This window comes from Lygodium microphyllum, chromosome 2 (assembly GCF_053477565.2).
Source record: "Lygodium microphyllum isolate KBCC chromosome 2, Lygodium_microphyllum_v1.1.10, whole genome shotgun sequence".
NCBI classification, from domain to species: Eukaryota; Viridiplantae; Streptophyta; class Polypodiopsida; order Schizaeales; family Lygodiaceae; genus Lygodium; species Lygodium microphyllum.
Genome location: NC_141136.1, coordinates 157,568,588 through 157,593,535, shown reverse-complemented (window position 1 = coordinate 157,593,535; position 24,948 = coordinate 157,568,588). Strand labels below are relative to the sequence as shown.

Here is a 24,948-nt window from a genome sequence, read left to right as displayed (position 1 = left end):
TAGCTGAAGACTGCTAGGTATTCACTTTTGTCGGTTTAATTGTATTATTTTACTAACGATTGTGAATGCTTCAGTTGATGTGTAGAGATATCAGCAGTGGCGGAGGAAAGCATTGGAGGATAGCGAGTATTCGATTTATTGATTATATTTTGATGGGCGTCACGCCTATATTTTGTCACGCCTATTTATTGAGGCGTTGGATATTTATTATTATTTTTGTATGCGCATGGGCGCATGATTATGTTATTTCTACTTGGACATTGTATTGGGCGTGCCAGACTCTTTGGGCACCGTCCATTAGCTTTATTCCTATTTTGTGTTAAAGCAAACTCAAAAGCTAAAAGCTTGCTATTTTGTAATTTGGGCTATTATTTGAGCTTGAAGATGATTAATACATAAAATACATGCTTTGTGGAGTGCTCACACAAGGCATGGGGGGAGATTGCACCCAATTGGTCTCTTGTTCATGTCGTTCATGCTTTTTACCTTGTAATTTGTGCAAAAAGTAGAGTTCTATTGTTCTTGGGGACCTTCCGGCATTCACTACGCGAGCGTACAACATCCGATCTACGCACCAAGGTTGTAGCAATTTGAATTTATATTCTTATCATGGAGTGTTGCTAGGTATTGAAAACTTATTTGACATATGCAAAGTGGATTGAAGATTGATTTTAGATCCTATGAGTATCCAAATTTGGAGTTTTAAAACCTTAATTAGAGACTTTTCTATGTCATCTATGGCGGCAGGGCCATGAGGGCATGTTGAAGCTGTACGAGGTCATGAACAACAAGAGTCAGGTGTTTCTGGTAATGGAATACAATGCCGGGGGTGATCTGAAGCAAAAGATGGCAGGGAGCCCGCAAGGGTGGCTAAGAGAAGGAGACATGCGGTACTACTTCACACGGCTGGTGGATGCCTTGGACTTCTACCCCGGCAGGGGGTGTACTACTGCGACCTCAAACCCTCAAGTTTTGGGTTTTGGTCCCTTCCCAAAATTTCCTTTATCGTCACCAGATATTTCAGATCATGGCTAGCTTCTTCCTTGGCTAGTTCAAGGATAGGGTTGCTAGGCATTGACACCATAGTTACCAAAGATTTGGCCATTGAGGGTTCCTCCATGATAAGAGAGTTGAGGAATGCGCCTTACGACTTAGAGCATTAGTGACCACATTCTCTTTGCCGAGTCGATACCTAATGACTGGAACAAGATTGGAGCTCCCCAAGGAGAATTGCTGGGGCATATGTACCCTTGGTCCAGTTGTTGTTTGAGTTATTCCTTTAACTCAATGGCCTCAGGAATGGACATCTTGTAAGGACTTTTCGCAACTGGAGCAGCTCCTAGGATTAGCTTAATCTCATGATCCACTTCCCTAGGAAGTGGTAATTCAGTCAATTCCTCTGGGAACACATCCATATATTCCTTTAGCCATGATGGTTCTTCATTAGTGTCCTCTGCTTGATCGGGTTTGTTTAGCTTGAGGAGGTAGATGGGTAATCTCGTCCTTATTCCTTAAACTATTTGCGTTGCCTTAGCTAGCTGGATCTTTGGTTTACTTGCTTCACCTTGTGTTATCACTAGCTCACTCTTAGGATTCCAAAAGGAGACTTGGCCCTTTCCACAATGAATGTGAGCATCATTGGGGATTAGCCAATCCATCCCGAGTAAACATTCATGGACACCTAGATTCATTACTCTGACCTTAACAGTTGTGGGCTCATTTCCGAGTAGGAAATCCACCTTAGCAATTTGTCTAGTGCAAGTGATTTATCGCCCATTTGCTAGTTCGATAAGCAAAGTGGATGCAGCTACAGTGGCTATCCCTAACCTTCTTGCACAAGTCGGTGAAATGAAAGAATGAGTGCTCCCACAGTCAATCAGGGTTTTGAATTTCTTACCTTGGTAGTCCAATGGTGTTTGAATCACTGAGAATTGGCGGTTCGGCCCCTTCTTATGGAGAGTTGCATGAACGGTTGCCCTCTCGATCTCAGCTTCCATGCATAGATCTTCTTCTTTATCTAATCCTTTAATGGTAATATTGGAAGTTTTTGCCCTTCCCAATGCTGCACAACTGCGGCCATGGGCAGCCGTGGCTGGGCCTCCGAATTTCCCTTGACGGCGATCCCCGCTAAGCTTGGGACATTCCCTTTTGAAGTGCCTAGGTTCATTGTAGTGGAAACAATGCAAGCTTTGATCACTTCTTTGAGTGGGGATAAAGTCATTGATTGCATTTTCTCTTGGCTTCTTCCGTTGGCCTTGACCCTGTCCTTGCGCCCTTTTAATTTGAGCTCTCGATAGTCCCGAATTCTAGTCTCTGTAAGCCCAAGGTCTGGACTTTGGCTGGACTTCTTGGGCAATAGATCCTACTCTTATCAATGTATCTTGCAAATCCAAAGGGCACATTGATTCCAATCGAGTGTGTATTGGCAGATTCAGCCCATCACAAAACTTCGAGACCTGTTGGGGGATGCTCATTGTTGGGGCGTATTTTAGCAAGGAAACAAACTTCGAGTAGTATGCTTCCAGAGACATGCCCAACTGCCTCAACTTAAAGAACTCATTCATCTTCTGAGTTCTATATGCAGGTGGCATATACCTTCCCTGCACTGCTTCCTTTAGTTCTTCCCAAGTTATTGTGCTTTCAGTGACTACCTAGTCTTTACACCATTGCTTCCACCACAGCCTAGCCTCGTTGGTGAGCTTGAGCTTAGCAATCATGGCTTGGTTCATAGGTGTTGTTCCGATTGCACTAAAATAGTTCTCCATGGATTCAATCCATATTTTAGCATCAGCTTCAATAGTCTTCCCTTTTCCATCAAATTCAGGTGGTTTAATTTGTTTGAGAAGAAACTTATTCTCTTATACCTCTGCTGGGCTCAATGCGGTAGTAGGGTTCTAGATCTGCGCTTGGGGATGTATCTGATTACCATTTAAACTTTCCGTATTAGGATTGCATTTACACACACCTATATAACTTAAATCAATGTGCACATATTTTTCCATTGGAACTATGCAACCATTTAAATGAACGTAAAATTCTTATTTAACCATAGGGAAACATAAGCCTCAAGTACAATTATTCGGGAATACATAGGGTTTGGCTAAGATGATTTTTTCTTCTCAGGAGTTACATTAACATCGGGTTAGTAATTCGCTATTGGAATCAGCTACAAGGACAGAATAGTAGTATGGATTTGAAGAATGGATTCTCAGGAAGCGATAAGTCATGGGAAGTTCAAGAAATCCTTATTTCTGATAGCCATGACGTTCGTTTTGCCCCATTACTTAATTCTTTCCACTGGTAAAATTTTAACCACCTCATCGTAGATGTAGCGGTTCTGATCTACTTGCGGGCATCTGATGTGTAGGATCGAGTTCACATGAGCCTCATGGAAGATGAATAACTTGATAATCTTCAAGTCTTCCAACCACTTTAACCTCTTTAGATTGTTTTGAAGATAGGCGAGTCGGTTGGCGTTTATGAAGCAGTATCCCGCGCTCCAAGTCAACCGCCTTTCCACATACATCGGTGAGGGGTTGTAGAGTCGATCTAGGATCCCCATCATGTCAGACCGTTTGCAATAGCTTGAAGAGTTCATAGCTGTCCTGAACATGATATGAAATACGAGGAACCTGCTGCATGCCTCGTAAGTCTAGAAGCGGCAGCAATCCACAAGTGAGTAAAAAACAAGAAAAACATTTCCTACTGAAAACATCACCTCCCTCTTCCCGATTTCTTTTCTAACTGTTTTAATTGTTGGTCGACTCTGATACCAACTGTAACATGCCGCCTATCGGCTGCCCAAGCATGTTTTTAGCAGTCCATCGAGAGACGAGTCTAAGCGACACCGCCCGACACTCCCATGGAATGTCACGGGGTTTGCCGCCTAGGGTTTCTCGAGTACTCCTCGCAATGGAATGTTTGCAGCCGAACCCACTAGGATCAACCTAAAACTTGAGTCCCTAATGGCCAAGGTCTTCTGACAGCATTCTAGCGTTGATTTTGGACATCCTACTTTATGCAGAGATAACCAAGCCGAAGCAGACCCATGCCGCACTTGGTTCAAAGAGAATGGGAAACGAGAGGGATGCGGCGCTCCACCTCTCTGCCCATAGGGCATAGTCCCATTCCGGTCCCCTAAAATGGCATGAGTCAGGGTTCTAATCTAACAATTTCTAAGTGTCGGTCGTTAGTAAAACCTTATGAGAAGCCTCCTATTTCTCTGGGACCACCCTGCCGTAGGATAGACCCATTAGGGGTTTCGCCCTCCCGCTTCCCTCACTTGGCATACTTTCATTTTCTAATTAGCCCTATCACTTTTAAGTGTGACATGTAAAAATAGCTTCCTCAATTAACCTTTTTAGAGGACAAGGTTCATTCACGTAATCTTATGGCATTGACACGAAAACAAATTCAAACAGGTTCCTAGAAGTTCTTAATATTACCAATTTATCATAGATACAAATCTTGTTCAAAAGGGATACTATTCGCAATCCGTAAGGATGCACTTTATTTTTGCCAAGATTCTGCCTTGCAATAGTAACAAGGGGCCCTCGAGAATCTATCCCGAGTCACACTGATCATTTGAGTAGGATCCGAAGGCAGGGAATTTACAGCCAAAGCCCCCCCTGGCATCCAAGCATCCTCCTACGTTCAAACCAATCCGCGGAGAGACCTCTCGTGGCGGGTCTAGTCCACATTCCCGTCACGGCTGTTTAGAATCCCCTTGGCTAGGGTTGGCGGCCAGCTGGGGGTGGTTTGGCGCGCCCTCCAAAAGTTCAACCTAATTCACTATGCTCATTTATGAGTTTGGGGTTACACAATCTTTTTTTTATAGAAGCAGTGTTCCTAAATTTACATGCACAAACAAAGGTGCATGTGAGTGCTCGAGACATCTGCTAAGGTGGGGGTCGCTTAACTTGACACTTAGCGTTTGACCTTCTTGCCTTGGTGGCAATTTCAATATCCTTCAAGGGTTAGGGAATACTTCCTTCCTGACCCCGCTCCCGCGTGATAGGAGCAAGCAATTATGCAATTGGATCTATATCTGATAGTTCTTGCGATGGAAGCTATCCTAGCTTGCTAGTCTTTAATCCATGGTTTTTGTCATTGGGAGAAATGACGCTCAAACCTCTTGTATTAACAACAGATTGCGTCATGGTTGAAGGTGATATCTTCAAGGTTGTTTCAACTTTATTGAGGCCCGATTTGGAATAGAGGCTAGTGAGTGTTTTACTTATCTCATGGTCCACTTATGAAGTAACAATAGATTGGCTCAATTACCTTTGATCCTAAATAAATCAAGTTAAGCGCCATATAGGATTTATTCCATTGAACTATTTGAGCAATTCAGGTTAATGTTTCATATGCGTATCTTATTATTGTCTTTAAGATGGCTCGCTAGTAGTACCGTTGAACCTGTCCGTAATACCATGTAATCTAAATGCGAGTCTTTCCTAGGACGATGATGCAATATGGAGTTCTACTCTTGGGAATTCCCTTCCAATGCACTTACGCAAATTATAAATAGAGGCTTGTGTTTTTCCGTTGTACGAGGAACATGAAGTCATTGGCCTAATGCATGTGCGAGCTACATCTCTCTAAAGGATTATAAGAGCCCAAAACCCGGCCTATTGTTGCAATGACCTGAACATAAATAACCCAATTATTGTAACATTCACGACTCTTATGGACTTGATTCAAACTTTTACCCCTACCTTTTCAGTTTAACCAATTTTCGATGCAAAAAGTACGATTTCAGCTTAATGACGAATATGCATAAGTGTCCTAACAACCCATTTTTCAGTACCTTCAAGCATGCTAATGTTAGTGCATAATCTAAAGCATTACGAGCCAATCAATAAGGTCCTTGATTATTATTTTTTTGCATGCATGAATGCAAAATCTTTCATGCAATTTACTCGTTCGAAACATGCCAAAGTGCAAGTAAACACAATTTGCAATATGATAAAATGATGTAAACTAAATGGTGGCTAGTTATCATAGACTTTCGCCGAATACCTTTCCCTTCCCAATGAAGTCGGCCTATGCCCTTAAGGCCTCCCATCAGGGTAAGATTTATGGGACGCACCTGATTACCAAGTGATGCGGTTCCTTGACCCGCAGCTCCATCGGTTGAAGCGGGATTCGTGTTTGATTAGACCTTACTTTGCTTGGGAGGCATCATATGATTTGGCTTTTGCTTCGCAGCTACGCACCTAGGTTACGAGAGGGATGACTCCTCGTGGAAGGGACTCGTCCAAGAGGACCTTCTCCAAGAGGGGGGAGAAAGAAAGACGGCAAGCTCGGAGTTCTTGAAAGAGGGAAAAAAACAATTTCCTTCTCTCTCTCTCTCTCTCTCTCGCTTTCCCTCTCTTTTCTCTTTGTCTCTCTTTTCTCTTACTCTCCCTTCCTCTCTCTCTCTCTCTCTCTCTCTCTCTCTCTCTCTCTCTCTCTCTCTCTCTCTCTCTCTCTCTCTCTCTCTCTCTCTCTCTCTCTCTCTCTCTCTTTAGTTTTTACTAGCGTGAAGGGTCGCCATCTCTTCCTTTTTTTTTTCCTCCTCTTTGCCACGCTTAAGCCCTTTTTATAAGGTCTTTGGGGGAGGGGGGGATTTTAGTAAGGTATGGGGGTTCTCCCCCTCCTCCTCCTGCCACAGTAGACGACACTCCCCCTGTCTCTCTCTCTTGGTATGTGGCAACCCCTTGGCCTCCTCCATGGCACATGTGGCACTTCCCCTTGCCCTCCAGGGCGTGTGGCAGCCCCCCTGCCCCCTCCAAGCACGCAGCAGCCCCCCCTTGCCCCTCCAGGGCACATTGCAACCCCCTCCTGCCCCATCGACCACGACAGCGCCCCCCCTGCGCCATCCGCCAGTTGGCGGCGTAAGTAGGGGGGTTAATTCTTTTTTTTTTCTAAAAAAAATCATTAAAGGGGGGGGGGGGGGAGGTCATATGGCGGGAGGGAGGGAAAAATGTTGCAATAAGGTAGAATATCTACACTACTCTATTGATTTCAATAACAACAATAGATTTGAGACTTATGATTATTAAAACTTGTTGAAATCATAGCCATGAGAAAACTATGATTAGATTGTTTAATTAAATCTATTTTAACAAAAAAAATCTAGATAATTGCATGAATAAAAGCAACACAAAATTGGGGCAAATTTACCTATAAGCTTATATGTTGAATATAAGATTGAGTTGTTGTTGATCAAAACCTACAGCTCGAGAATCTTTGCTCTACCTTGTGTTAAGTGCTACAACAACAATTGATCCGAAAGTTAGAACTAGCATAAAATCCTACTGTAAAAATAGCAAAAAAAGAAAAGTACAAAGAGAAAGAAAGAGAGTATCTGTGAGTGAATGGGAGAGAGAAAGCAATGAGCACCTATTCAATCTTGCCCAAATTGATCTCTACAGAAAGATAATAGTAAGAGTTAGTATTTACATGAAGGTATACTAAAAAAACAATAGAAAAGAGAAAAACACAAAGAGAGAAAAAGAGAGGGAGAGAGAGATGATCACTTATGCAAACTCACCCAAAATAATCTCTATAAAACAATAGGGGTTTGAACTAACATTATGTTCTATTGAAAAGATAGTAGCAAAAAATTTCCACGGAGAGAGAGATCAACACCTTCATCTCTTGCTCCAAATAAACCTTGTAAGAAAACAATAATAATTAGAACCAATATTAATATCTATTGAAAACACAACATAAAAGAAAAACAACACACAGAGAGAGAGAGAGAGAGAGAGAGAGAGAGAGAGAGAGAGAGAGAGAGAGAGAGAGAGAGAGAGAGAGAGAGAGAGAGAGAGAGAGAGAGAGAGAGAGAGAGAGAGAGAGAGAGAGAGAGAGAGAGAGAGAGAGAGAGAGAGAGAGAGAGAGAGAGAGAGAGATGAGTACTTATGCCTCCTATCCAAATCAACCTTTGCAATAAAACAATAATAATAGTAAGAAACGATATCAAACCTTATTAAAAAAATAGTAAACAAGAGAAAACACAAAGAGAGATGGACATATGTGTTTTGCCCATTGCGAATTCTAGTGTTACAAGGAGAAGAAAGTGGAGAGGTATGAAGAATGCTCAAAACCCTAAATACTCTCCCTAGAGGGTTTCAAAAAGACAAAAATTTACCAGAATGAAAAAGAGAGGGAAAGTAGTTTATTGCTAAATTTTTGGGTCAAACTGATTTTGTGAGAGAAAAAAAGTAAAATTGAAAGGTTTTTGAAAAAAGAGGAAAAATATGAGGTGAAAGAAACTCAAATTTTGTGTACTATTTATTCACCCCCTTTTAAAATCCCCCATTATCCCTTTTTCTAATAAGAAAGCCAAGATTTGGAGAGAAGATTCACCCTCCATGGATGTCAATATCAAGCCTTTCTATTGGACAATCCAAAAGGCCCACATCTTAAATTATATTTTTTTGAAGGGCTCAATTTTTAGTCCAAATTTTTCCTAATGATGTTATTATGTCGGCAAAAGAGTCAAAATGACAATAATAGTCAGTTCAAAATACAATGTTAGTGCTCATTGTGTATATATTATATATATTAGGTGACTATTTAGAAGAAAGCCTCTCATGAAGAAGCAGTAGCCAAAGCTACTCAAGCTATATTTAAAATGTAGGTATAATCAATTGAAAACAATGGTGATTGTCTAGGCAAGAAGAAGGTGCATGTAGATGCTATTGCCAAACAATCTTGTCTTGACAAAGCATTAAAAAACAATTGTTTGCAACCTTGGAAACCTTGAAAAACTAATTGGTCAATCTTTTAGATAGGTTTCTTAGCTTAAAACCCAACAAGGACGGATAACCCCCAGCCAAATTGCCTATAATAGTTTGTAGATCTAGAAGGCAACAATAACAATACTAGTACACGAGGCACTAGAATGCGTGAGGCTGCTTCTGATATAAGAGTGAGAAGAATACACAATGAAGGAGAGGATACAAATAGATTGAATGAACGAGCAATGCCATCTTGATACCACAAGACATGAGATATACAATACAAATGGCTCAAGTCATCGGATGTGTGGTGACCAGCAAGACCTCAAGTATCCCTCTCTTCATATGGATGTGATCCAATACAACGAGTGGAGTTTATATAGTCAAGAGGATGAGACCTAAGACAAACATGGTAGTCTTAAGTAAGTTGCTCAACTACCCATGAAGGGACCTAATGACAAGCCTACAAAATAGCCTAACACCTATGAAATGCACACTAATAGTATTAAGGGGTAAATGTAACGTGCCCACCTATCGGTTATCCAAGCACATTTTAGCGGTCCATTGAGAAACAAATCTAAACGTCGCTGACTGGGACTCCCATGGAATGTTTCGGGGTTGTCACCTAGGTTTTCCTGAATCCACCTTGCAACGGAACATTCGTGGCCAAACCCACTAGGATCGACTTGAAATTTGGACTCCTAGTGGCCAAGGTCTCCTGACAGCATTCTAGCGTCGGGTCCTCGACATCCTACTTTACGTAGAGATACCCAAGCTGAAGTTGACCCATACCACACTTGGTTCAAAGAGAATGGGAAACGAGAGGAGTGCGCCGCTCGACCTCTCTGCCCATAGGGCATAGTCCCATTCCAGTCACCTAAAACGGCATGAATCGGGGTTCTATCCTAACAATTTCTAAGGGTCGATCGTCGGTAAATCCTTGTGAGAAGCCTCTCAGTTCTCTGGGACCACCCTACCATAGGACAGACCCATCGGGGGTTTCGCCCACCCGCTTCTCTCAATAGGCGTCCTTTAGTTATCTAATTATGTCCTATCATATTTATGTGTGACATTTAAAATTAGCTTCCTTAATTAAGCCTTTTAGGGAAACAGGGTTCATTCGCATAATTTACAGCACAGACATGAATACAGAGCAAGCAATCTATTGACAAACAAGTTCCTTAACTTATCTTCAAGTTAATCTTTGTTTCCTGCCCATATAGGAGAAATTATGTATCCCTTCTGTCCAACAGAAGTATCCCTTCTGCCCTGCAGAAGTAACTGGTTCAAATCACATGGCACCACAATTTCTATCCTTTATCTAGAATAGAATCTCCCAACATGTCTAGACGTTGGGGGCCCACTGAGGTCTTCAACTCCATTCTAGACCTAGCAAGGAGTGTCCAGAGCTCCACCTGATCGGCAAGCTGTCTAGGAGTGAAACATCATTCCCATGGTTGGCCTTTTCACCACTCGACCTTCGGCCCATGAATCGGGCACTGCCCTCTTTGGGTTAATCCGCGGTGCAATCATGGAGGAGATCCACCCGTGCAAAATATCCGTCCTTAATTAAATCCTTTAAGAATCAAGCACAAACAAGGCATTCAACCCTAATATCATTTTTCCAAGAAAACATTCCTTTATCCTCATGGCAATTTGTCATCACAGACGCCTGCTATGAATTTACCTTCAAACATAAGTACTTGGAATAATAATCCAAACCACAATCCAACAATCAGTTGATTGTAAAAGCATTTAGCGTGTTGTCTGATTAACCAACAAAGCAATGATATTCTTTTCCAAGCATTGCAAAAATAGATACGATAACATTTCCATTGCACATTTGCTCTTCCCCTTGGGACCAAGAGTAAAACTTACTTAACACTTGTATGCACAATTTTTAATGTTATTCTTTTTTTTCCGTTATGCCATTCATAACCCTTGACTAATTCTTCCTTGTAATTGCTCTATCAACGAATAAGACATAAGCAACTAAGTGCAATTAACTTCTCTTGATACATGCACTTTGCAAATTCCATCTTTTGAATATGTGAGAAGAAATTTATCCTTTTCGATGACCTATATTGCTGCATCATAGTATGGGGCCTAACATATCTCATACGAGAATCAAAACAAACATCTATCAATTCAGAAATATATTACTTACGACTAGTACTGCAATTGGATTGATAGTGATGTGTTTGCCCAAAGCCTCGTTGCTGGTTGTGGGATTGCCATCCGCATGTGACATTTTTCACTTGGAGACTATAATTCACAAGTAGATTCAAGAGGTAAAGAAGGCAGAATGGATTCAAGATAGGAGAGCGTAAGAGAAGATGGCTTAGTCAAAGACCGAGATAGGGAATAATTGAGCTAACTCTCTCCCTCACAGCCTCTCAAGATAACTCTCTCTCTCTCTCTCTCTCTCTCTCAAGCTCCTTCTCGCAATCTCTTTAGCAAAGTACTCCTTAAGGCCTAAGAAGAAGAAGGTGATAGAAATGCTATCCTCAAGCTATGTGAAGTAGTTTTTGGCCCTTAACCCGTTTGTCAAAGTAAGCAATTGACATCAAGTGGGCTAGTGGCAAATAGATGTGATGTGTGTGTGTGCGCTTTTCAACTATTGCCTTGTGCCTCTCATTCTTTCTAATGTTTCCTATAAAAAGAAATTAACTTACACAACTAGGTTTTGATGGAGCAATCTCCTCCTTTTCCATGATGGCAAGAATGTAGAGCCACATGTTGCTTGACAATAGGGTACCTATGCCTTGTTCGTATGAGGTGTGAGCTAAGGGAGTGGGAAGGGGTTTATACCATTATCAAATGAGGTAATGGTGGGGGTAGTGGAGAATGGGATTGCTTTCCCTTGCCATCACCCTATACTATGAGGATGTTGATGCATTTTTCATGTGTCTCCTAAAATCACCTCATGTAACCTTGCATGTAATTCTACATCTAAGAGACACCATTAATCCTTACATGACTCGACTATAAGTAGTGGCTCCATCCAAACGAGTAGCAACATTCACTACTTGACAAAAATTCGACTGCCTAGACTCATCAAAGATTCTGTTTTCTTGCAAATGGAGAGCTTAATATGATTCTACTAGGGTAAGGGGGACAATTACAATGTGCCCTTAAAAAGAATGTTTCCAATAAAAAATGAGGCCTAGTAGCAATGAGCTATCGTGACTTGCTTTTGTGGGATATGGAGCTTGCATGGAGCCTTCCAATTGGTCAAGGAGAGTTTTGCCTCTTGGCTCCCGCATGTTATTTTTGTTCCACACAACCCTTCACCATTTTTGTGGGTGTTTTTTGAACCATGCAAACTGAAATGATGGCTCCAATTTTTTAAATATTGAATCAATCTTGGAATTTTTTTGATAAGTGTAGATAATTCAAAAAGGGTTCTTACATTCAAAAAGAGGGCAAAGTTACATGCACCATACTAGCCCCCTTACCCTACCTTACTTATCTTTAAGGAGGATGTTTTCCAATCTTAAGTTGGTTATATGTTGTGTAGGATGTGCCTAGAAACACTCTCATGCATGCCTAGATCATATTAAGGAGATAATATCCTTAAAGAGTAAAATAAGAAATATGTGCGACTCACAAGTTTTAAACTACTTAAAAAGTTATAAGACCTTACAAATGCACCACATCATATCTAAGCTAAATCATGGACTCCTTTCACAATGAATGTTTTCTGCTTTGCATATACGCGCAGCAAACGGTGTCTCCTCTTTTGATTTGGCATACTATAGAGAAGTTCTATTAGTCCCTCTAAGCTCACAAACTATGTCGCGCGCAACACCCTTCTTAGAAGATCACGGACACTTTTGGGACTGTGCTGTCCATTAACCGGGGTTTGGGGGGGAAGCGGCGGGGTTAGTGTGTGTGAACTGTCCTTACCGCTGCAAGCTATGATTATGGGATGGGATTCCCTCTAAAAATAGTCAGAATTTGCATGGGAGTCTATTGGGGACTCCGGAGAGGCTTATTAGAATCTGACGAAGCTGGAGCTGAATCATTCCAAACAGAGCAACGCAATACGATAAGCTGACGACGAACCAACACCCCCCCGGCCCGCAAATATAGACGACGCTTGATCTTATCTCGCTCATCGTCGTCGTCATCATCATCAAGGTAGGTAGAGCAAAAAAGCTCACGACTGTGGTATACTAGGAGCTTTTGTCGTTTTAAGTTTTCTGAGTCGTAAGAAGAAGAATAAGGGAGCGTTCCTCTGCTGTACTGGCGATGGCTAATTGCCGCAACAAGAAGAAGGTCCTTGATCATGACACCATCAACGAGAACATCAAGAAGCTTGTTTATGCAGTCAGAGGCGAGCTCTACATCCGTGCATCCGAACTGCAGAAGGAAGGGAAGAAGGTAGCTCTCTCTCTCTCTCTCTCTCTCTCTCACACACACACACACACACACACACACACACAATTGAGCTGTGGAATCCTATTTGGTTTGTTGATGCAATGCCTATAATCTGTAGCACTATTTAGTTTTTTTATGCAATCTAAACTTATCACACCCATTTTATTAAAATTACTGCAAAGTAGCACGAGAATATGTCTTGCAGAAGATTTGTAACCTGCATCGCATTGTGCTGAGATAGATCGCAAAATGCTAATCTGCTTTCAATATTTTGGAGTCATGAGTCACTATTGCAATCGCATGAAGCTTTTGAAAATCAGAAGAGACTTGTGTTGCAGATTGTTTTTACCAACGTTGGCAACCCACATGCCTTGGGCCAAAAGCCTCTCACCTTTCCTCGCCAGGTAATTCTACTTCTAAGTTCCTGTCATATCAATCGAGCATCAATGCCGAATGATTTCTGGGAACGTCGTCTCTGACCTCTCTATTATATAGGTTATGGCATTATGTCAGGCACCCTTTTTGATGGATGATCCCAATGTTAAGACGTTATTTCCTGCTGATGCTATCATGAGGGCTAAGCAATTGCTATCATACACAGCTGGTGGCCTTGGTATGCTATCTTTAATGGCATGATTAACGCTAGTATAATTGTTAATGAGTGTACGCATTGAGAAGATGGAGAGACGCAGTGTTTCAGTACTGATATCATCGATCTCTTTTTCTTCAATCAATGTATGATATCTTAAAGTACAATCGTAGTACTTCTTGTATGTTGCAACTTGCACTCTCTCTCTCTCTCTCTCTCTCGCAACAGGACTACCTCTTCATCACGTGCTCTGTACTTTTGTGTTCTGCCAAACTGGCATTCAAGTTGTTGCATGACTTCTATGGTTTCAAACATAATCATCAATTTGATTTGATGATGGATCAATCCAACTTGTATATGCATAGTTTGCAAAAAATTGATAACTTGCATGATCATTCATTTTCCTTGCTATATTGTCACAGCTAGATCTCAGCAATCCATTTTTAAACTTCGTGTTGAGATATATCTGGTTGAGTGACACGCAAGACTTTTCCTCCACTCTTTGCTGATTCATTTGGATGTTGTTGAGGAAGTATAGATGGCTTACTGCTGTAGAAAGGCCACCTGGAGAAAAGGAGCTCAAACTTTCCTTTATGTTGGGCAGGCTCTTACAGTGATTCACAAGGGTTATATGGTATTCGGCAAGAAGTCGCCGATTTTTTATTGAGGAGGGATGGACATCCCAGGTTGGATCCTTTGTCCTTTTGAGGATTTTCAGCTTTGAGATTTAAGCTTCTAAGAAATTGGTTGTGATATGTTCCCCCTCATGTTCATAAAAATTTAACGGCAATTCCTGACGAATCGATCCATCATTTTGAATGCTAAATGATTTCCTACATTTTTCAAGAGGCGGCCTTTCAACTATAAATAGCTGACCTTGAACAAAAGGCTCAGACTTCTTTGATGGCTTCAGGTTGGATCAACTAAAACTGGCCACAAAAGATAGCCACTGTAAAAGCCTTAAGATCTATGTCTGTAAAGAATGGGTGATCTGGACTTTCAAATCTAGGTAGAGGTCACGTTTGATCCATGTCTGTAAAGAATGGGTGATCTGGCCGACTTTCGAATCTCAGTAGAGGCCACACTTGCTGGTGCTACATCCCTCCTCCATGGCTTTTATCCCCCATCCTCCCCAGACTGCCCTGAGAGGGTTGCAAATATGAGTGATTTTTTATCTGCAGACAGCTCCAGATAGACTCTTGAGCATTTGTACTTCATTTTAATTTCTTCTGAGTAATATCATTAGCCACACCTTCTTTCACAAAACAAAAAGGTAGGGGCATGTGCTGGTAACTTGGCACCTTTCATACTGATGGCATGATGTCTAAGGAGCTGTGTGAAAGGTTTCAGATGGAGTTGTTCAATGCAATATCCGCTTTTAAGTTTTTAGGAGATTGTACTAGCAAAAGATTAAAGCTTAAAAGCCTTGAATTTGTGACCAGTGTGTTTTTCTTTATAACAATATTGCAGTGATCCAGATCTAATATTTCTTACTGATGGGGCAAGTAAAGGTGTAATGCAGATCCTGAACATTTTGACTCGGGATGAAAGAGATGGGGTAAGTACTCGTGTCATCCCAACTTATGAGTTAGGCTTTGAAAAGTGGATAATCTTGCATGTTTTCTATAGCTTTCCTCTTCATTCTTGTCTCGCAAGATACATATTTTTGCTCATTGCATGTCTGTAATGTTACTGTTCTTTAAGGGTTGGAAACGGAGAACAGACTTCATTGTAAGCATTTGTTTCTTACTCGTTTAAAATTCATGAAGAGACTTAGCTTGCATTTGTTCGTGCAGTATGATCAAATGTTCCTAGTCTGGATTATACTTTACCAACCTACTCCAAGTTATACTAGTAAATTAGGAGCAGTGTTCACGAAAAACATTTTTCATAGCAGATACAAAAACCTCTAACTCAAATTTTTGGAGGGATTTTTGAATCAAATTACATGTATTTGCCATTTTTACAAAAGTTCGAGGTTTTAAACCTTCTTCCTTCAATTTTGAAGGTTATTTTAAATTCACTTTACATTAAACCTCAGTTTTTTGTGAACACTGATTAGGAGGCCTATAATAAGCTTAATCTTCAGAATTTGTAGGTAAATTAGTTGCTAAGGTAAATTGGGGTTAAAATGAGTCTGTATTGATTAGCAGTGCACTTCAAAAACTTCAACAGAAATTTCTGTGCAGTTGTTGATTCTGAGAATATGTTTACAGGTTCTATGTCCAATACCACAGTATCCCTTATATTCAGCGACTATTCAGATGTTTGGTGGGACTTTGGTTCCATACTATTTGAATGAGGAGTCAAACTGGGGCTTGGATATGGAAGGTTTAAAATGTCAAGTTGCTGCAGCTCGTGGGAAAGGAATAAATGTAAGCATACTAGTGTTTCTCAGGATCCTCATGTGATGGCCACTTATTATAAACCGTTCATATGAATTTAGGCTTTAATAAATAATGTCATTTGGTGGCTTTGCGTATATATGTGCTTTTATTATGAATCATTTCCCACAAGCATGGCACATTGGAATCTTCTAAATGCCATTCAAACCACCGAGATCATTACAGAGTGAAGTGCTTGAGCAACAAACACTTCCCGCAAGCAATGGTACATTGGAATCTTCTAAATGCTATTCAAACCACCAAGATCATTATAGAGTGAAGTGTTTGAGCAAAGAACATTGCTACACATTGCTCCATCTTGAGCTTATCATCTATTAATGAGCTCAATTCTCTTTTGATCACATAAAGCTTAATATATATGCTGATTCATCGGTTAGTGTTCTGGTATTAATTGTCAGGTGCGAGGGCTAGTATTTATAAACCCTGGAAATCCTACTGGTCAATGTTTGTCAGAAGCAAATCTTCGAGGCCTGGTTCAATTTTGTTATGAAGAAAATGTTGTACTGTTAGCAGATGAAGTTTATCAACAAAATATTTATCAGGACGAGCGACCTTTCATTAGTGCCAAAAAGGTGAGCATGTTTGAGAAAAAAATGTGTTTGCACATCTGAATTAGCATATCATATGATTCTAATTTGAACCATGTGCAGGTCTTGATGGACATGGGCCCTCCTTTCAGCCAAGAAGTTGAACTTATCTCATTCCATACAGTGTCCAAAGGTTACTTGGGTGAATGTGGTCAGCGTGGTGGATATTTCGAGCTTACAAATATCCCTCAAGAGGTGTTTATCTGTAAGCATAAGCAACAATTAGTCAAGACATATAATGGCAATCTAACTTGTATAAGGGAAGTCTTTACCATCCTAGATAGGCACTAAAGTTTCATCTGCAGATTTTGAATTCAGCATTATGAGCATGTTATCTATGCAACATATGGTCATGGTGGATTATTATGCAAATGATCTATCTATGTGAGGCTAAGAGGTCTTACAAATTTTTAACAGACCATTGATGAATTGTACAAGGTGGCATCCATTTCCCTTAGTCCAAATGTTCCTGGTCAAATTTTTGTAAGCTCTCTTGTGAACTTAACTGTTTCAGCAGTTTTGATGTCAACATGTATTTCCATCGATCCACCACCTACTTTCCTGAATCTGCCTGTGGTTTTCATCACTCATTCTAGTGTGAAACGGATTTTAGGTTGGCCTAATGGTTAATCCACCGAAGCCAAATGATGTATCCTACCCTCGCTATGCTCAAGAAAGGTATGCAATCTCCTTTTCTGAAATATGTCAAGGACAAACAGCACTGGTGGAGGGTTTTCTTTTGCAATGTACGGTGACTCTATTCAGTGATGCAGCTGGGATATCTTGGAGTCACTTCGTAGAAGAGCTCACATCATGACAGATGGGTTCAACAGCTGCAGACGTTATACTTGCAATTTCACCGAAGGTGATTGCATACTGGTATTTGCATATGCTTGACCTTGTTTGGTTACAGTTGACCAGACTGATACAAGGAGGTGTTGGTATAACAGGTGCCATGTATTCGTTTCCAAATATCACAATCCCTCCTGCTGCAATAGAAGCTGCCAAAGGAGCAGGGAAAAGCCCTGATGTGTTTTACTGCATCAAGCTGCTTGAAGCAACTGGAATATCTACTGTTCCTGGTTCCGGTTTTGGCCAAAAAGAAGGGTAAACTTGAAGCGCTATTTTGGCTTATCAATCAATAATCGCAGGCTGCAGGTTGTCTCTGAGGATTGTCTCGCTTAAAAACTCGTGCAGGACCTTCCATTTGAGAACAACAATACTGCCCTCTGAGGATGACATGCCAGGCGTTATGCAAAAGTTCAGAGAATTTAATGATGAGTTCATGGCTCGATATGACATTGATGATTGAGGAGGGCAGCGGCCAGCGCCACCGCCCCGTCCATATAGCCTGTATCCTTCCAAGTTCCAAGTTCCTAGTTACTCGGCTTAGGGCTATGCATTCTTCTACGTTAGAGGCTTTCCCCCGGGCCCACACTCAAATCCACGTGCGTAAAGATTCAAGAACATTGATTGAGCAACTGCAATTATCGCCCCGGTGGCAGGTGCTGCGTGCTGTGCATATCCACCTGCACACCATTTGAACCCCCTTTTCAAGCAAGGAAGAGGGGTTTCTTTTGTTTCTCACGAAAACATGTCCATTTTTGGCTTGCAAAGGGCTTTGTGATTGTGTGAGGTTGTATTTTTCTTTATATCAAGTGCAAAGAAAATTGAAAATATATTTAACATTTTACTTTTTGTCACGGTTCTCTTTCTTTGTGAGTGGTCACATATCTCTCTCTCACACACACATAATGGCCAATTTTATTCTTGGCTAATGGGAACAAATTAAATCTGTGGCGCAAAGATTCCACACCGACATTACAAAAGTAGTTGCCTTTAGAAATACAACACCTGTAAAGGATCGAGGCAAGGGGCAAATCTTGGATTAGCATTCTCCAAAGAAAAGACTTGGATTAGTATTCTCCATAGAAAAGACTTTGTATTTGAATGGAGTCTTATTGATCCATCCTTACATAATAGCCGGTTTTTACTAGGCCCTACTTTATGGAGTCCCTAGACAGTATTAGCATTGTGGTCTCTAATCAAAAGATGATAAATCTAGTTCGTAGAAGTAGCCTCCCATTCCACCAAGAAGGATCTAAATCAAGGATGGGTAAGGGTTATCGATCTTGCAATTGCATCGAGATCACGTCCCACAAATCATGGTACTTGCAAAAGATTTGGAAAATCTGTGAAGTTGCCATTCAATTGAAGTTAGAGCAATCTTCTTGTTTTCCTTTATAAAGTTGAGAGCAGTCATCTTGTTTTCCTTTCCAAGAGAGCAAGGGTGGGGAAGGATTGTTGTTGATCTTGCAATCGCTTTGAGATATCTCACAAATCATGGTACTCACAAGAGATTTGGAAAACTTGTCTAGTGTGAAAATACATTAGCATTTCTTGGCCAAGAGAGCAATTGAAACATAGCCAACAATTCAATTTGCAAGGAATTAGTTTGTTATTTATTCTCCACTAGATGCTAATTCACCTTCTAAAGGATAGCCTTCTATGAGCATACCAAATGGATTAAGAGAATAGAAGAAGGAACCAAGAGGACATTGGATGCTAATTCACATTCTAAAGGATAGCCTCCTATGAGCATACCAAATGGATCGAGAGAATAGGAGGAATTGAGAGCTAGTAGTTTGCATTGAGCATGTGCCACCACAAATTCTAAATTTTAATATTCATATGCATCACTTTCGAGTGTTCAAGAAAAAAATGAACAATAGAGACCTAGGATTAATTACCAACACACATGGCATGAAATAATGGCCAACGAAGAGCAACCGTGTGAGTCTCAATGTCCAAAATAGCCCATCCATGCTTTTCGGAGTACAGACAGGTTTATAAAATCCAAGAAATACCTGTATACATAGAATCCTTTTTCCATAGCATGAAATGGATATGCCAAGCAATCTCGCTCTTACTACTCTTGGCCAAAGGCAAAAGAGGCAAATAATAGATATGACCCAAGTAATGGGAAAGGAACCAAGGCTAACAATAATTCCTTAGCATGTATGCACTACTTGCAAAGTAAAGCATAGTGAATCTCATATTGCTTGGGAACCTTCTGCACATTTTGAATCACATTTTGAATCAAATGTTCAAAGGAGACACTTCTTGCAAATGGAAAGGTGAGTCAAAAATTTTCAAGTAGTTGTTCTATGTAACCATTGCAAATTACATGGCTCAAAAGGGAGGAATTAAATTGTAAAGGAAGCTTGCCCAAAAATTGTGCAAAGGGGGTAATGGATTGTGTAAGCATGTCAAATTCTAGAGAAAAATGGCATATTTTTGCAACACCCTCATCTCCAAAACCTCTTATAAGAAAGCATAATCTTGCATAACATACATACAATCCAAGTGACTCCATATCGTAGTATGCTGAGCTAAATGAATGGTAAATTTCGAAATTGATTGGACAAAGCCAAGATCAAACATCCTATTTGAGAGCTACCAATGCAAAATCATCCCAAACATGGCATTTTGGTGCATCCATAGTTGAGTACTTAGAGATAAATTGCAAAGAATCAACATATATATTGAAGTCACCCATCAATAGGCACAATCTACCAAGGGATAGGCTTGCTTTCATATGATTCCACAAGTCACATCGATGCTTTTATGAGATTAGGTGAAATCTTTCGTGAACAAGGACATCAAAGTAACACATTGTAGTGTCCCCATCATAAAAAAATCTCAACCCATTGCATTCAACAATTCCACTTGCTTTGTTGAAGGATGGAAGCATGGATGGTCAATTTTATACATTTTCAAGTAAAAAGGTAGAGTTGTATCTTAGGGAGTCTTTTCTAAAATAAGAATGATTTATACGTAGTCATCCAAAATTTAAAAGTATCTTAAGTATATTCAATAATTATCTCACAAATTGGTTTTTGGGAGGACCCTCTTTTGGTAGACTCCCCTCATGCTCTGTGTGTGTGTGTGTGTGTGTGTGTGCGCGCGTGTGTGTGCGCGTGTGTGCGTGTGCGTGCATGTACGTGCGTGTGCATGTGTGTGTGTGTGTGTGTGTGCGTGCGTGCACGTGCGTGTTCCTTTTTGTAGTGGCTAAATTTATGCACGTTCCTTTTTGTAGTAGCTTAATAAATTTAGCCAAACAAGAGAGATGCTCAAAGCTTTTCTTGCACATACTACAACCAAAGTGCATTCAAGAATGCAAATTGCTATTTCAAAAGGTCTAACAAACCTTCCTCCTATCAACAATAAGGTCACTTATACATTTATACTACTCTTCGCATATGAGCGAAGTCAAGTTGCCAAGCAAATCCTTGTTGGTCATAAGGTTGCATAGGTTATTTTTGTAGAGCAAGTTATAGAGAACTATAAGAGGCTACCAAGGGGAATCAAGAAGAAGTCAAATGTCTACATCAAAGTCAATGAAAATGTGACTAGTACTTCACAATATGTAGGCATGGCTTGTCCAAAGGATAAACGTGTTAAGCAAGAGCCAAATGAGTTGTAGCAGAGCATTGTGCATACATAAGATACCAAAGATAGTTGTGGATGATGCAAAGTAGATGGTAGAGAGAGAAAGAATCAACATTGAGCAACTAAAAACTATTCTTGATAGTAAGTGATTAGAGCTTCGAAAGAGGTGTGAAACCTTACTAAAGATGGAAGGATCATTATCTACCATTGCTATCATTGTATTGGTGTTGAAGAAGGTGAAGAAGGACCACAGGATGGAGGGAGTAGGGTTTGCAGACTCAAGGTCTACAAGAGAGATTACATCCTAGATTTTTGTGCTTTCTAATGTATTGGCATTGCTTTGGGTAGATAAAGCTATATCTATTATTAAGTTACAAATGGATCTATTACATGTATGTGCTTAAGTTCATGAACTTGGTGAGTAATTGGTGTTGGTAAGTAATTTGTAAGAACAATTTTATGTTGACATTAAAAATATCGTTAACTAGATAAAACTTGCTATGCCGATAAACTTGGATAGGTTTTTATGTATCCACTACATATAAAGAATCCCAACCATATTTCTCACTTTTCTAACTTTCAAGTGAGTCTCTTGGGAGTGCATCCTTCTTTGGTGAAGAACTCTCTTATAGGACAACCCTGGCAAGAGTATCATGTGCATTTAGTGGATGGTTATGAGTTTCTTTTCATGAGCCAAGTTTCTTTTTCTTTATAGGGATACTTAAAAAGTAGGAATCAGAATCCTTGGTTGTTTGCTAGTCTTGGTTCTTGTTTTTGAACAAACATTGGGGCAATCACAAAGAGCTCTACATCTTAGGTATTTGGTCCTCATGGGCCGTAGATATCCTAAATATGAAACATTTGGTAAGACAATAGAGATTAAACATGTTTGAATTTTTTTTAATGGGCTAGCATTCTAGCTTGAGCAATGTTAGTTCATGGTATAGTTATTGTTTGATGTTATTTGGACTATGTTGTCTCTAACTAGAAAAAATTAGTACACTACCATTTATTTATCCTTAGTTTAAACAAGTGCTTTAATGTTATGCTTATTCTTGGTAAGTTGTATACACGAATTGCTTATGATCTAATTATGTAATATTACAATATAAGCATATGTATACAATATATATGCATGTGTTTATGAATGTTCGTGTGGTATAAAAGCTATGAATGTTCAGAATATTATTGCATGTTTACTTGTATCTATGCATATTCTTGAGGTATAAAAGCTATTAATATTCACATTGTTGTTGCATGTTTACTTATCTTTTTCACAATTCTTTTATATCATGACTCAAATGCATTATGTGTTTCTTAAAAGTACACAAAAGATTTATTACAAATCAAACCTTGGTGGCTGAGCCATGTACGCCTTCTCCTTGAGGTCACCATTTAAGAACATTGACTTAACATCCATTTGGTAAATTGATCAATGCTTGTGGGCGGCTAGTGCAAGAACTGTGCAAATAGTGGCCATTCTAGTAGTTAGGGCAAATGACTCTTAAAAATCAAACCCTTCAACCTGTGAAAATCCCTGTGCAACCACTCTAGCTTTGTACTTTTCTAAGGTACCATTAGCCTTGTGCTTTACCTTCTAGATCCACTTGGTGCCAATAACCTTCCGCTTTGCTAGCTGATCCACTAGCTCCCAAGTATCATTCTTCATTATGTTGTCATACTTAGCTTGCATCAATGTTGTGATCATCAAACTTTTCCTACACTTTACCCTTGCCTTTCTCTTTATACTTATCATCGTGCATCTTATGGCATTGCAACTAAATATGACCCTACTTCCCACAGTAATAACAAGTCAGAGAGGCCTTATGATCATGAGACTTATTGGGAGACTACCTGCAAGACTAAGACCTCTGTATCTCTATGACAACAATCATTACCACTCTTACCATCATGTATATCCCTAATAATCAATGCATGAGAAGTACATGCTACATCTACATTCTTTCTATTTATCTCCTCTATGAGTAATCCACCCTCAACATCTTGGAGTTTTAAGCCATCCTTAAGCATATTAATGCACATGGTAGTACGAAAAGTATCCTATAACTCAAGAAGTGTCACAAGCAAGAACAAGGGAGATGGGTTATCCTTGAACTCAATGCCCTACAAAGTCAACTAGCTCAAGAGTAAATGAAATTCATTCAAATGTGCAGACACACTAGTCTCTTCCTTCATGGAAAGGCCCATAATATATATCAACCAATACATCTATGAAGCAAGACTTTGCTAGTCATAAAGATTGCATATATTTTTCCATAACTGGCATTATCCTCAAGTACCGTAACATTGAAATAAACTTGTTTAGACACTAACAATATGGGATGTATTTTCACAACTCATCCCAATCATGTTGATCCATGCCTTCGAGCTTTACACTCTTGGTTTTCAATATCTAACCTCCTTCTTTTGGACTAGTACCTACCATATTTGTGTCTTTTAATAAGTGAAATCGAGAAGAATAATGAAGCTCAATACATGGCCAAGAAGCATGTACATCACTAAATCCTATTGACAAAGATAAATGTCAATGTCCAAAGCATGTAAATCAAATCAGCCCACTAGTAGGTGTAACTGCATCTAAGAATATCCAAGAGAGCATGTACATAATGCAAGAGTCCCACTATCTCTATAAACCAAGCTCAATTGCATAGAAAACCTAAAGCTTTAATGCAATGTATCCACATAAATACAAATATCTTAGGAAGTGCATTCACTGAAGCATCTTTCGTGTGTAAAAGAATGAAAGGCAAGGCTCAATACATCAAGTAAATGACATCGTGGTTCCCATAAGCATCAATCAATACATTCAGGAGCATAAAACCCAAGTCTTCAAACCCATAATGTCAATTACTAAAGCAACTAAAGCATATAACCAAAGCTCCAAAACATCCAATGTAGCTCAAATATGAGTGGTAAATCATTCCATAATCATATTTGGACTCATACATCAATGCTAAGCATCAATACATTCAAGTGGTATACTTGAATGGCGTCAAACCTCACTAGGCATAACCTTCCTAGGTAAAAAGCATATTGGTAAACATCCTATCAAAATTGAGCTAATGTAAGTTCAAATGCATCCCAAAGGTACTTCAAAACATCCATAAGCGATTTAGTATCAACACATGGCCATACAGGCATTAGTAGAAGCATAGATAAGCTTCATACCCTATTTACCACAGCGCAGAGGAGTGGGAAAATGGAAAAAGGAGATAACCGAAAGGGCACAGGACAAAGGAAGGAAAAGGCGCCCCGGATGGAGGTCAGACCTTGAAAATTTTGAAGGAAGACCTCTCCAGAAGGCCTCAATGTCGCCTCGAGAAAAAAAAAGAGTAAAAGCGCACCATTAATTGTGAAAGCACTCCCGAAACCTTGTAAAAGAGTGCCAGGCTCACTCCTTTGTAAATTGTATGCATTAGTTGGGAATGGGATAAGTTAGAACAGTGGGAAATAGGAAAAGAGGGCCTAGGCTAATGGCTGGCCATGTAAAAAGTGGGGATGACCACCTAAAAAGTAGGGCATGTATATAAAATCCAAAAGTGAATGAGAAGCTGATTCTTATGTATGGCCAAAGCTTCTTCTTCTTCTTCTCTTATTTCTTGCCTTCTTCCTTGTGCTTGAGTGAGGGATTGAGGGAGTGTGAGGGAGTGAGGGAGTGAGTGTGTGAGAGTGAGGGATTGTGGAGAAGAAGCTCCCCATCTTCTCTTCTTCTCTTCTCTTCTCTTTTCTTGCGCGGCTATGGAGGATGGAGCTTGATAGAGAGGGCTTGAGGTTGCTTGAGC

The 24,948-nt window shown here is 40.1% G+C and overlaps 1 protein-coding gene across 2 annotated transcripts; it reads left to right on the top strand.

The window, feature by feature from the left end:
- Positions 1-12,448: 12,448 nt before the first annotated feature.
- On the top strand, positions 12,449-18,386 carry LOC148040524 (glutamate--glyoxylate aminotransferase 1-like). Of its 2 annotated transcripts, XM_087700291.1 has the most exons (14): positions 12,449-13,115; positions 13,451-13,516; positions 13,608-13,725; positions 14,306-14,387; positions 15,172-15,259; positions 15,918-16,076; positions 16,505-16,678; positions 16,757-16,888; positions 17,111-17,176; positions 17,307-17,371; positions 17,467-17,558; positions 17,644-17,800; positions 17,891-18,013; positions 18,055-18,386. In XM_087700291.1, exons 1-13 carry the CDS (start codon positions 12,984-12,986, stop codon positions 18,003-18,005), a joined length of 1,446 nt encoding a protein of 481 aa, XP_087556417.1. In that variant the 5' UTR covers positions 12,449-12,983; the 3' UTR covers positions 18,006-18,013; positions 18,055-18,386. The 2 variants fall into 2 exon arrangements, with proteins under 2 accessions (XP_087556417.1, XP_087556407.1); XM_087700281.1 differs by having other exon boundaries at positions 12,451-13,115; positions 17,891-18,386.
- Positions 18,387-24,948: the final 6,562 nt, after the last annotated feature.

Excerpts from the sequence above, each read along its gene's own strand:
- LOC148040524 (XM_087700291.1), top strand. The coding sequence starts at position 12,984 with ATGGCTAATTGCCGCAACAAGAAGAAGGTCCTTGATCATGACACCATC. Across the intron at positions 16,077-16,504 it reads CTCGTGGGAAAGGAATAAAT|GTGCGAGGGCTAGTATTTAT; the intron begins GTAAGCATACTA and ends ATTAATTGTCAG. Across the intron at positions 17,801-17,890 it reads GGTTTTGGCCAAAAAGAAGG|GACCTTCCATTTGAGAACAA; the intron begins GTAAACTTGAAG and ends AAACTCGTGCAG.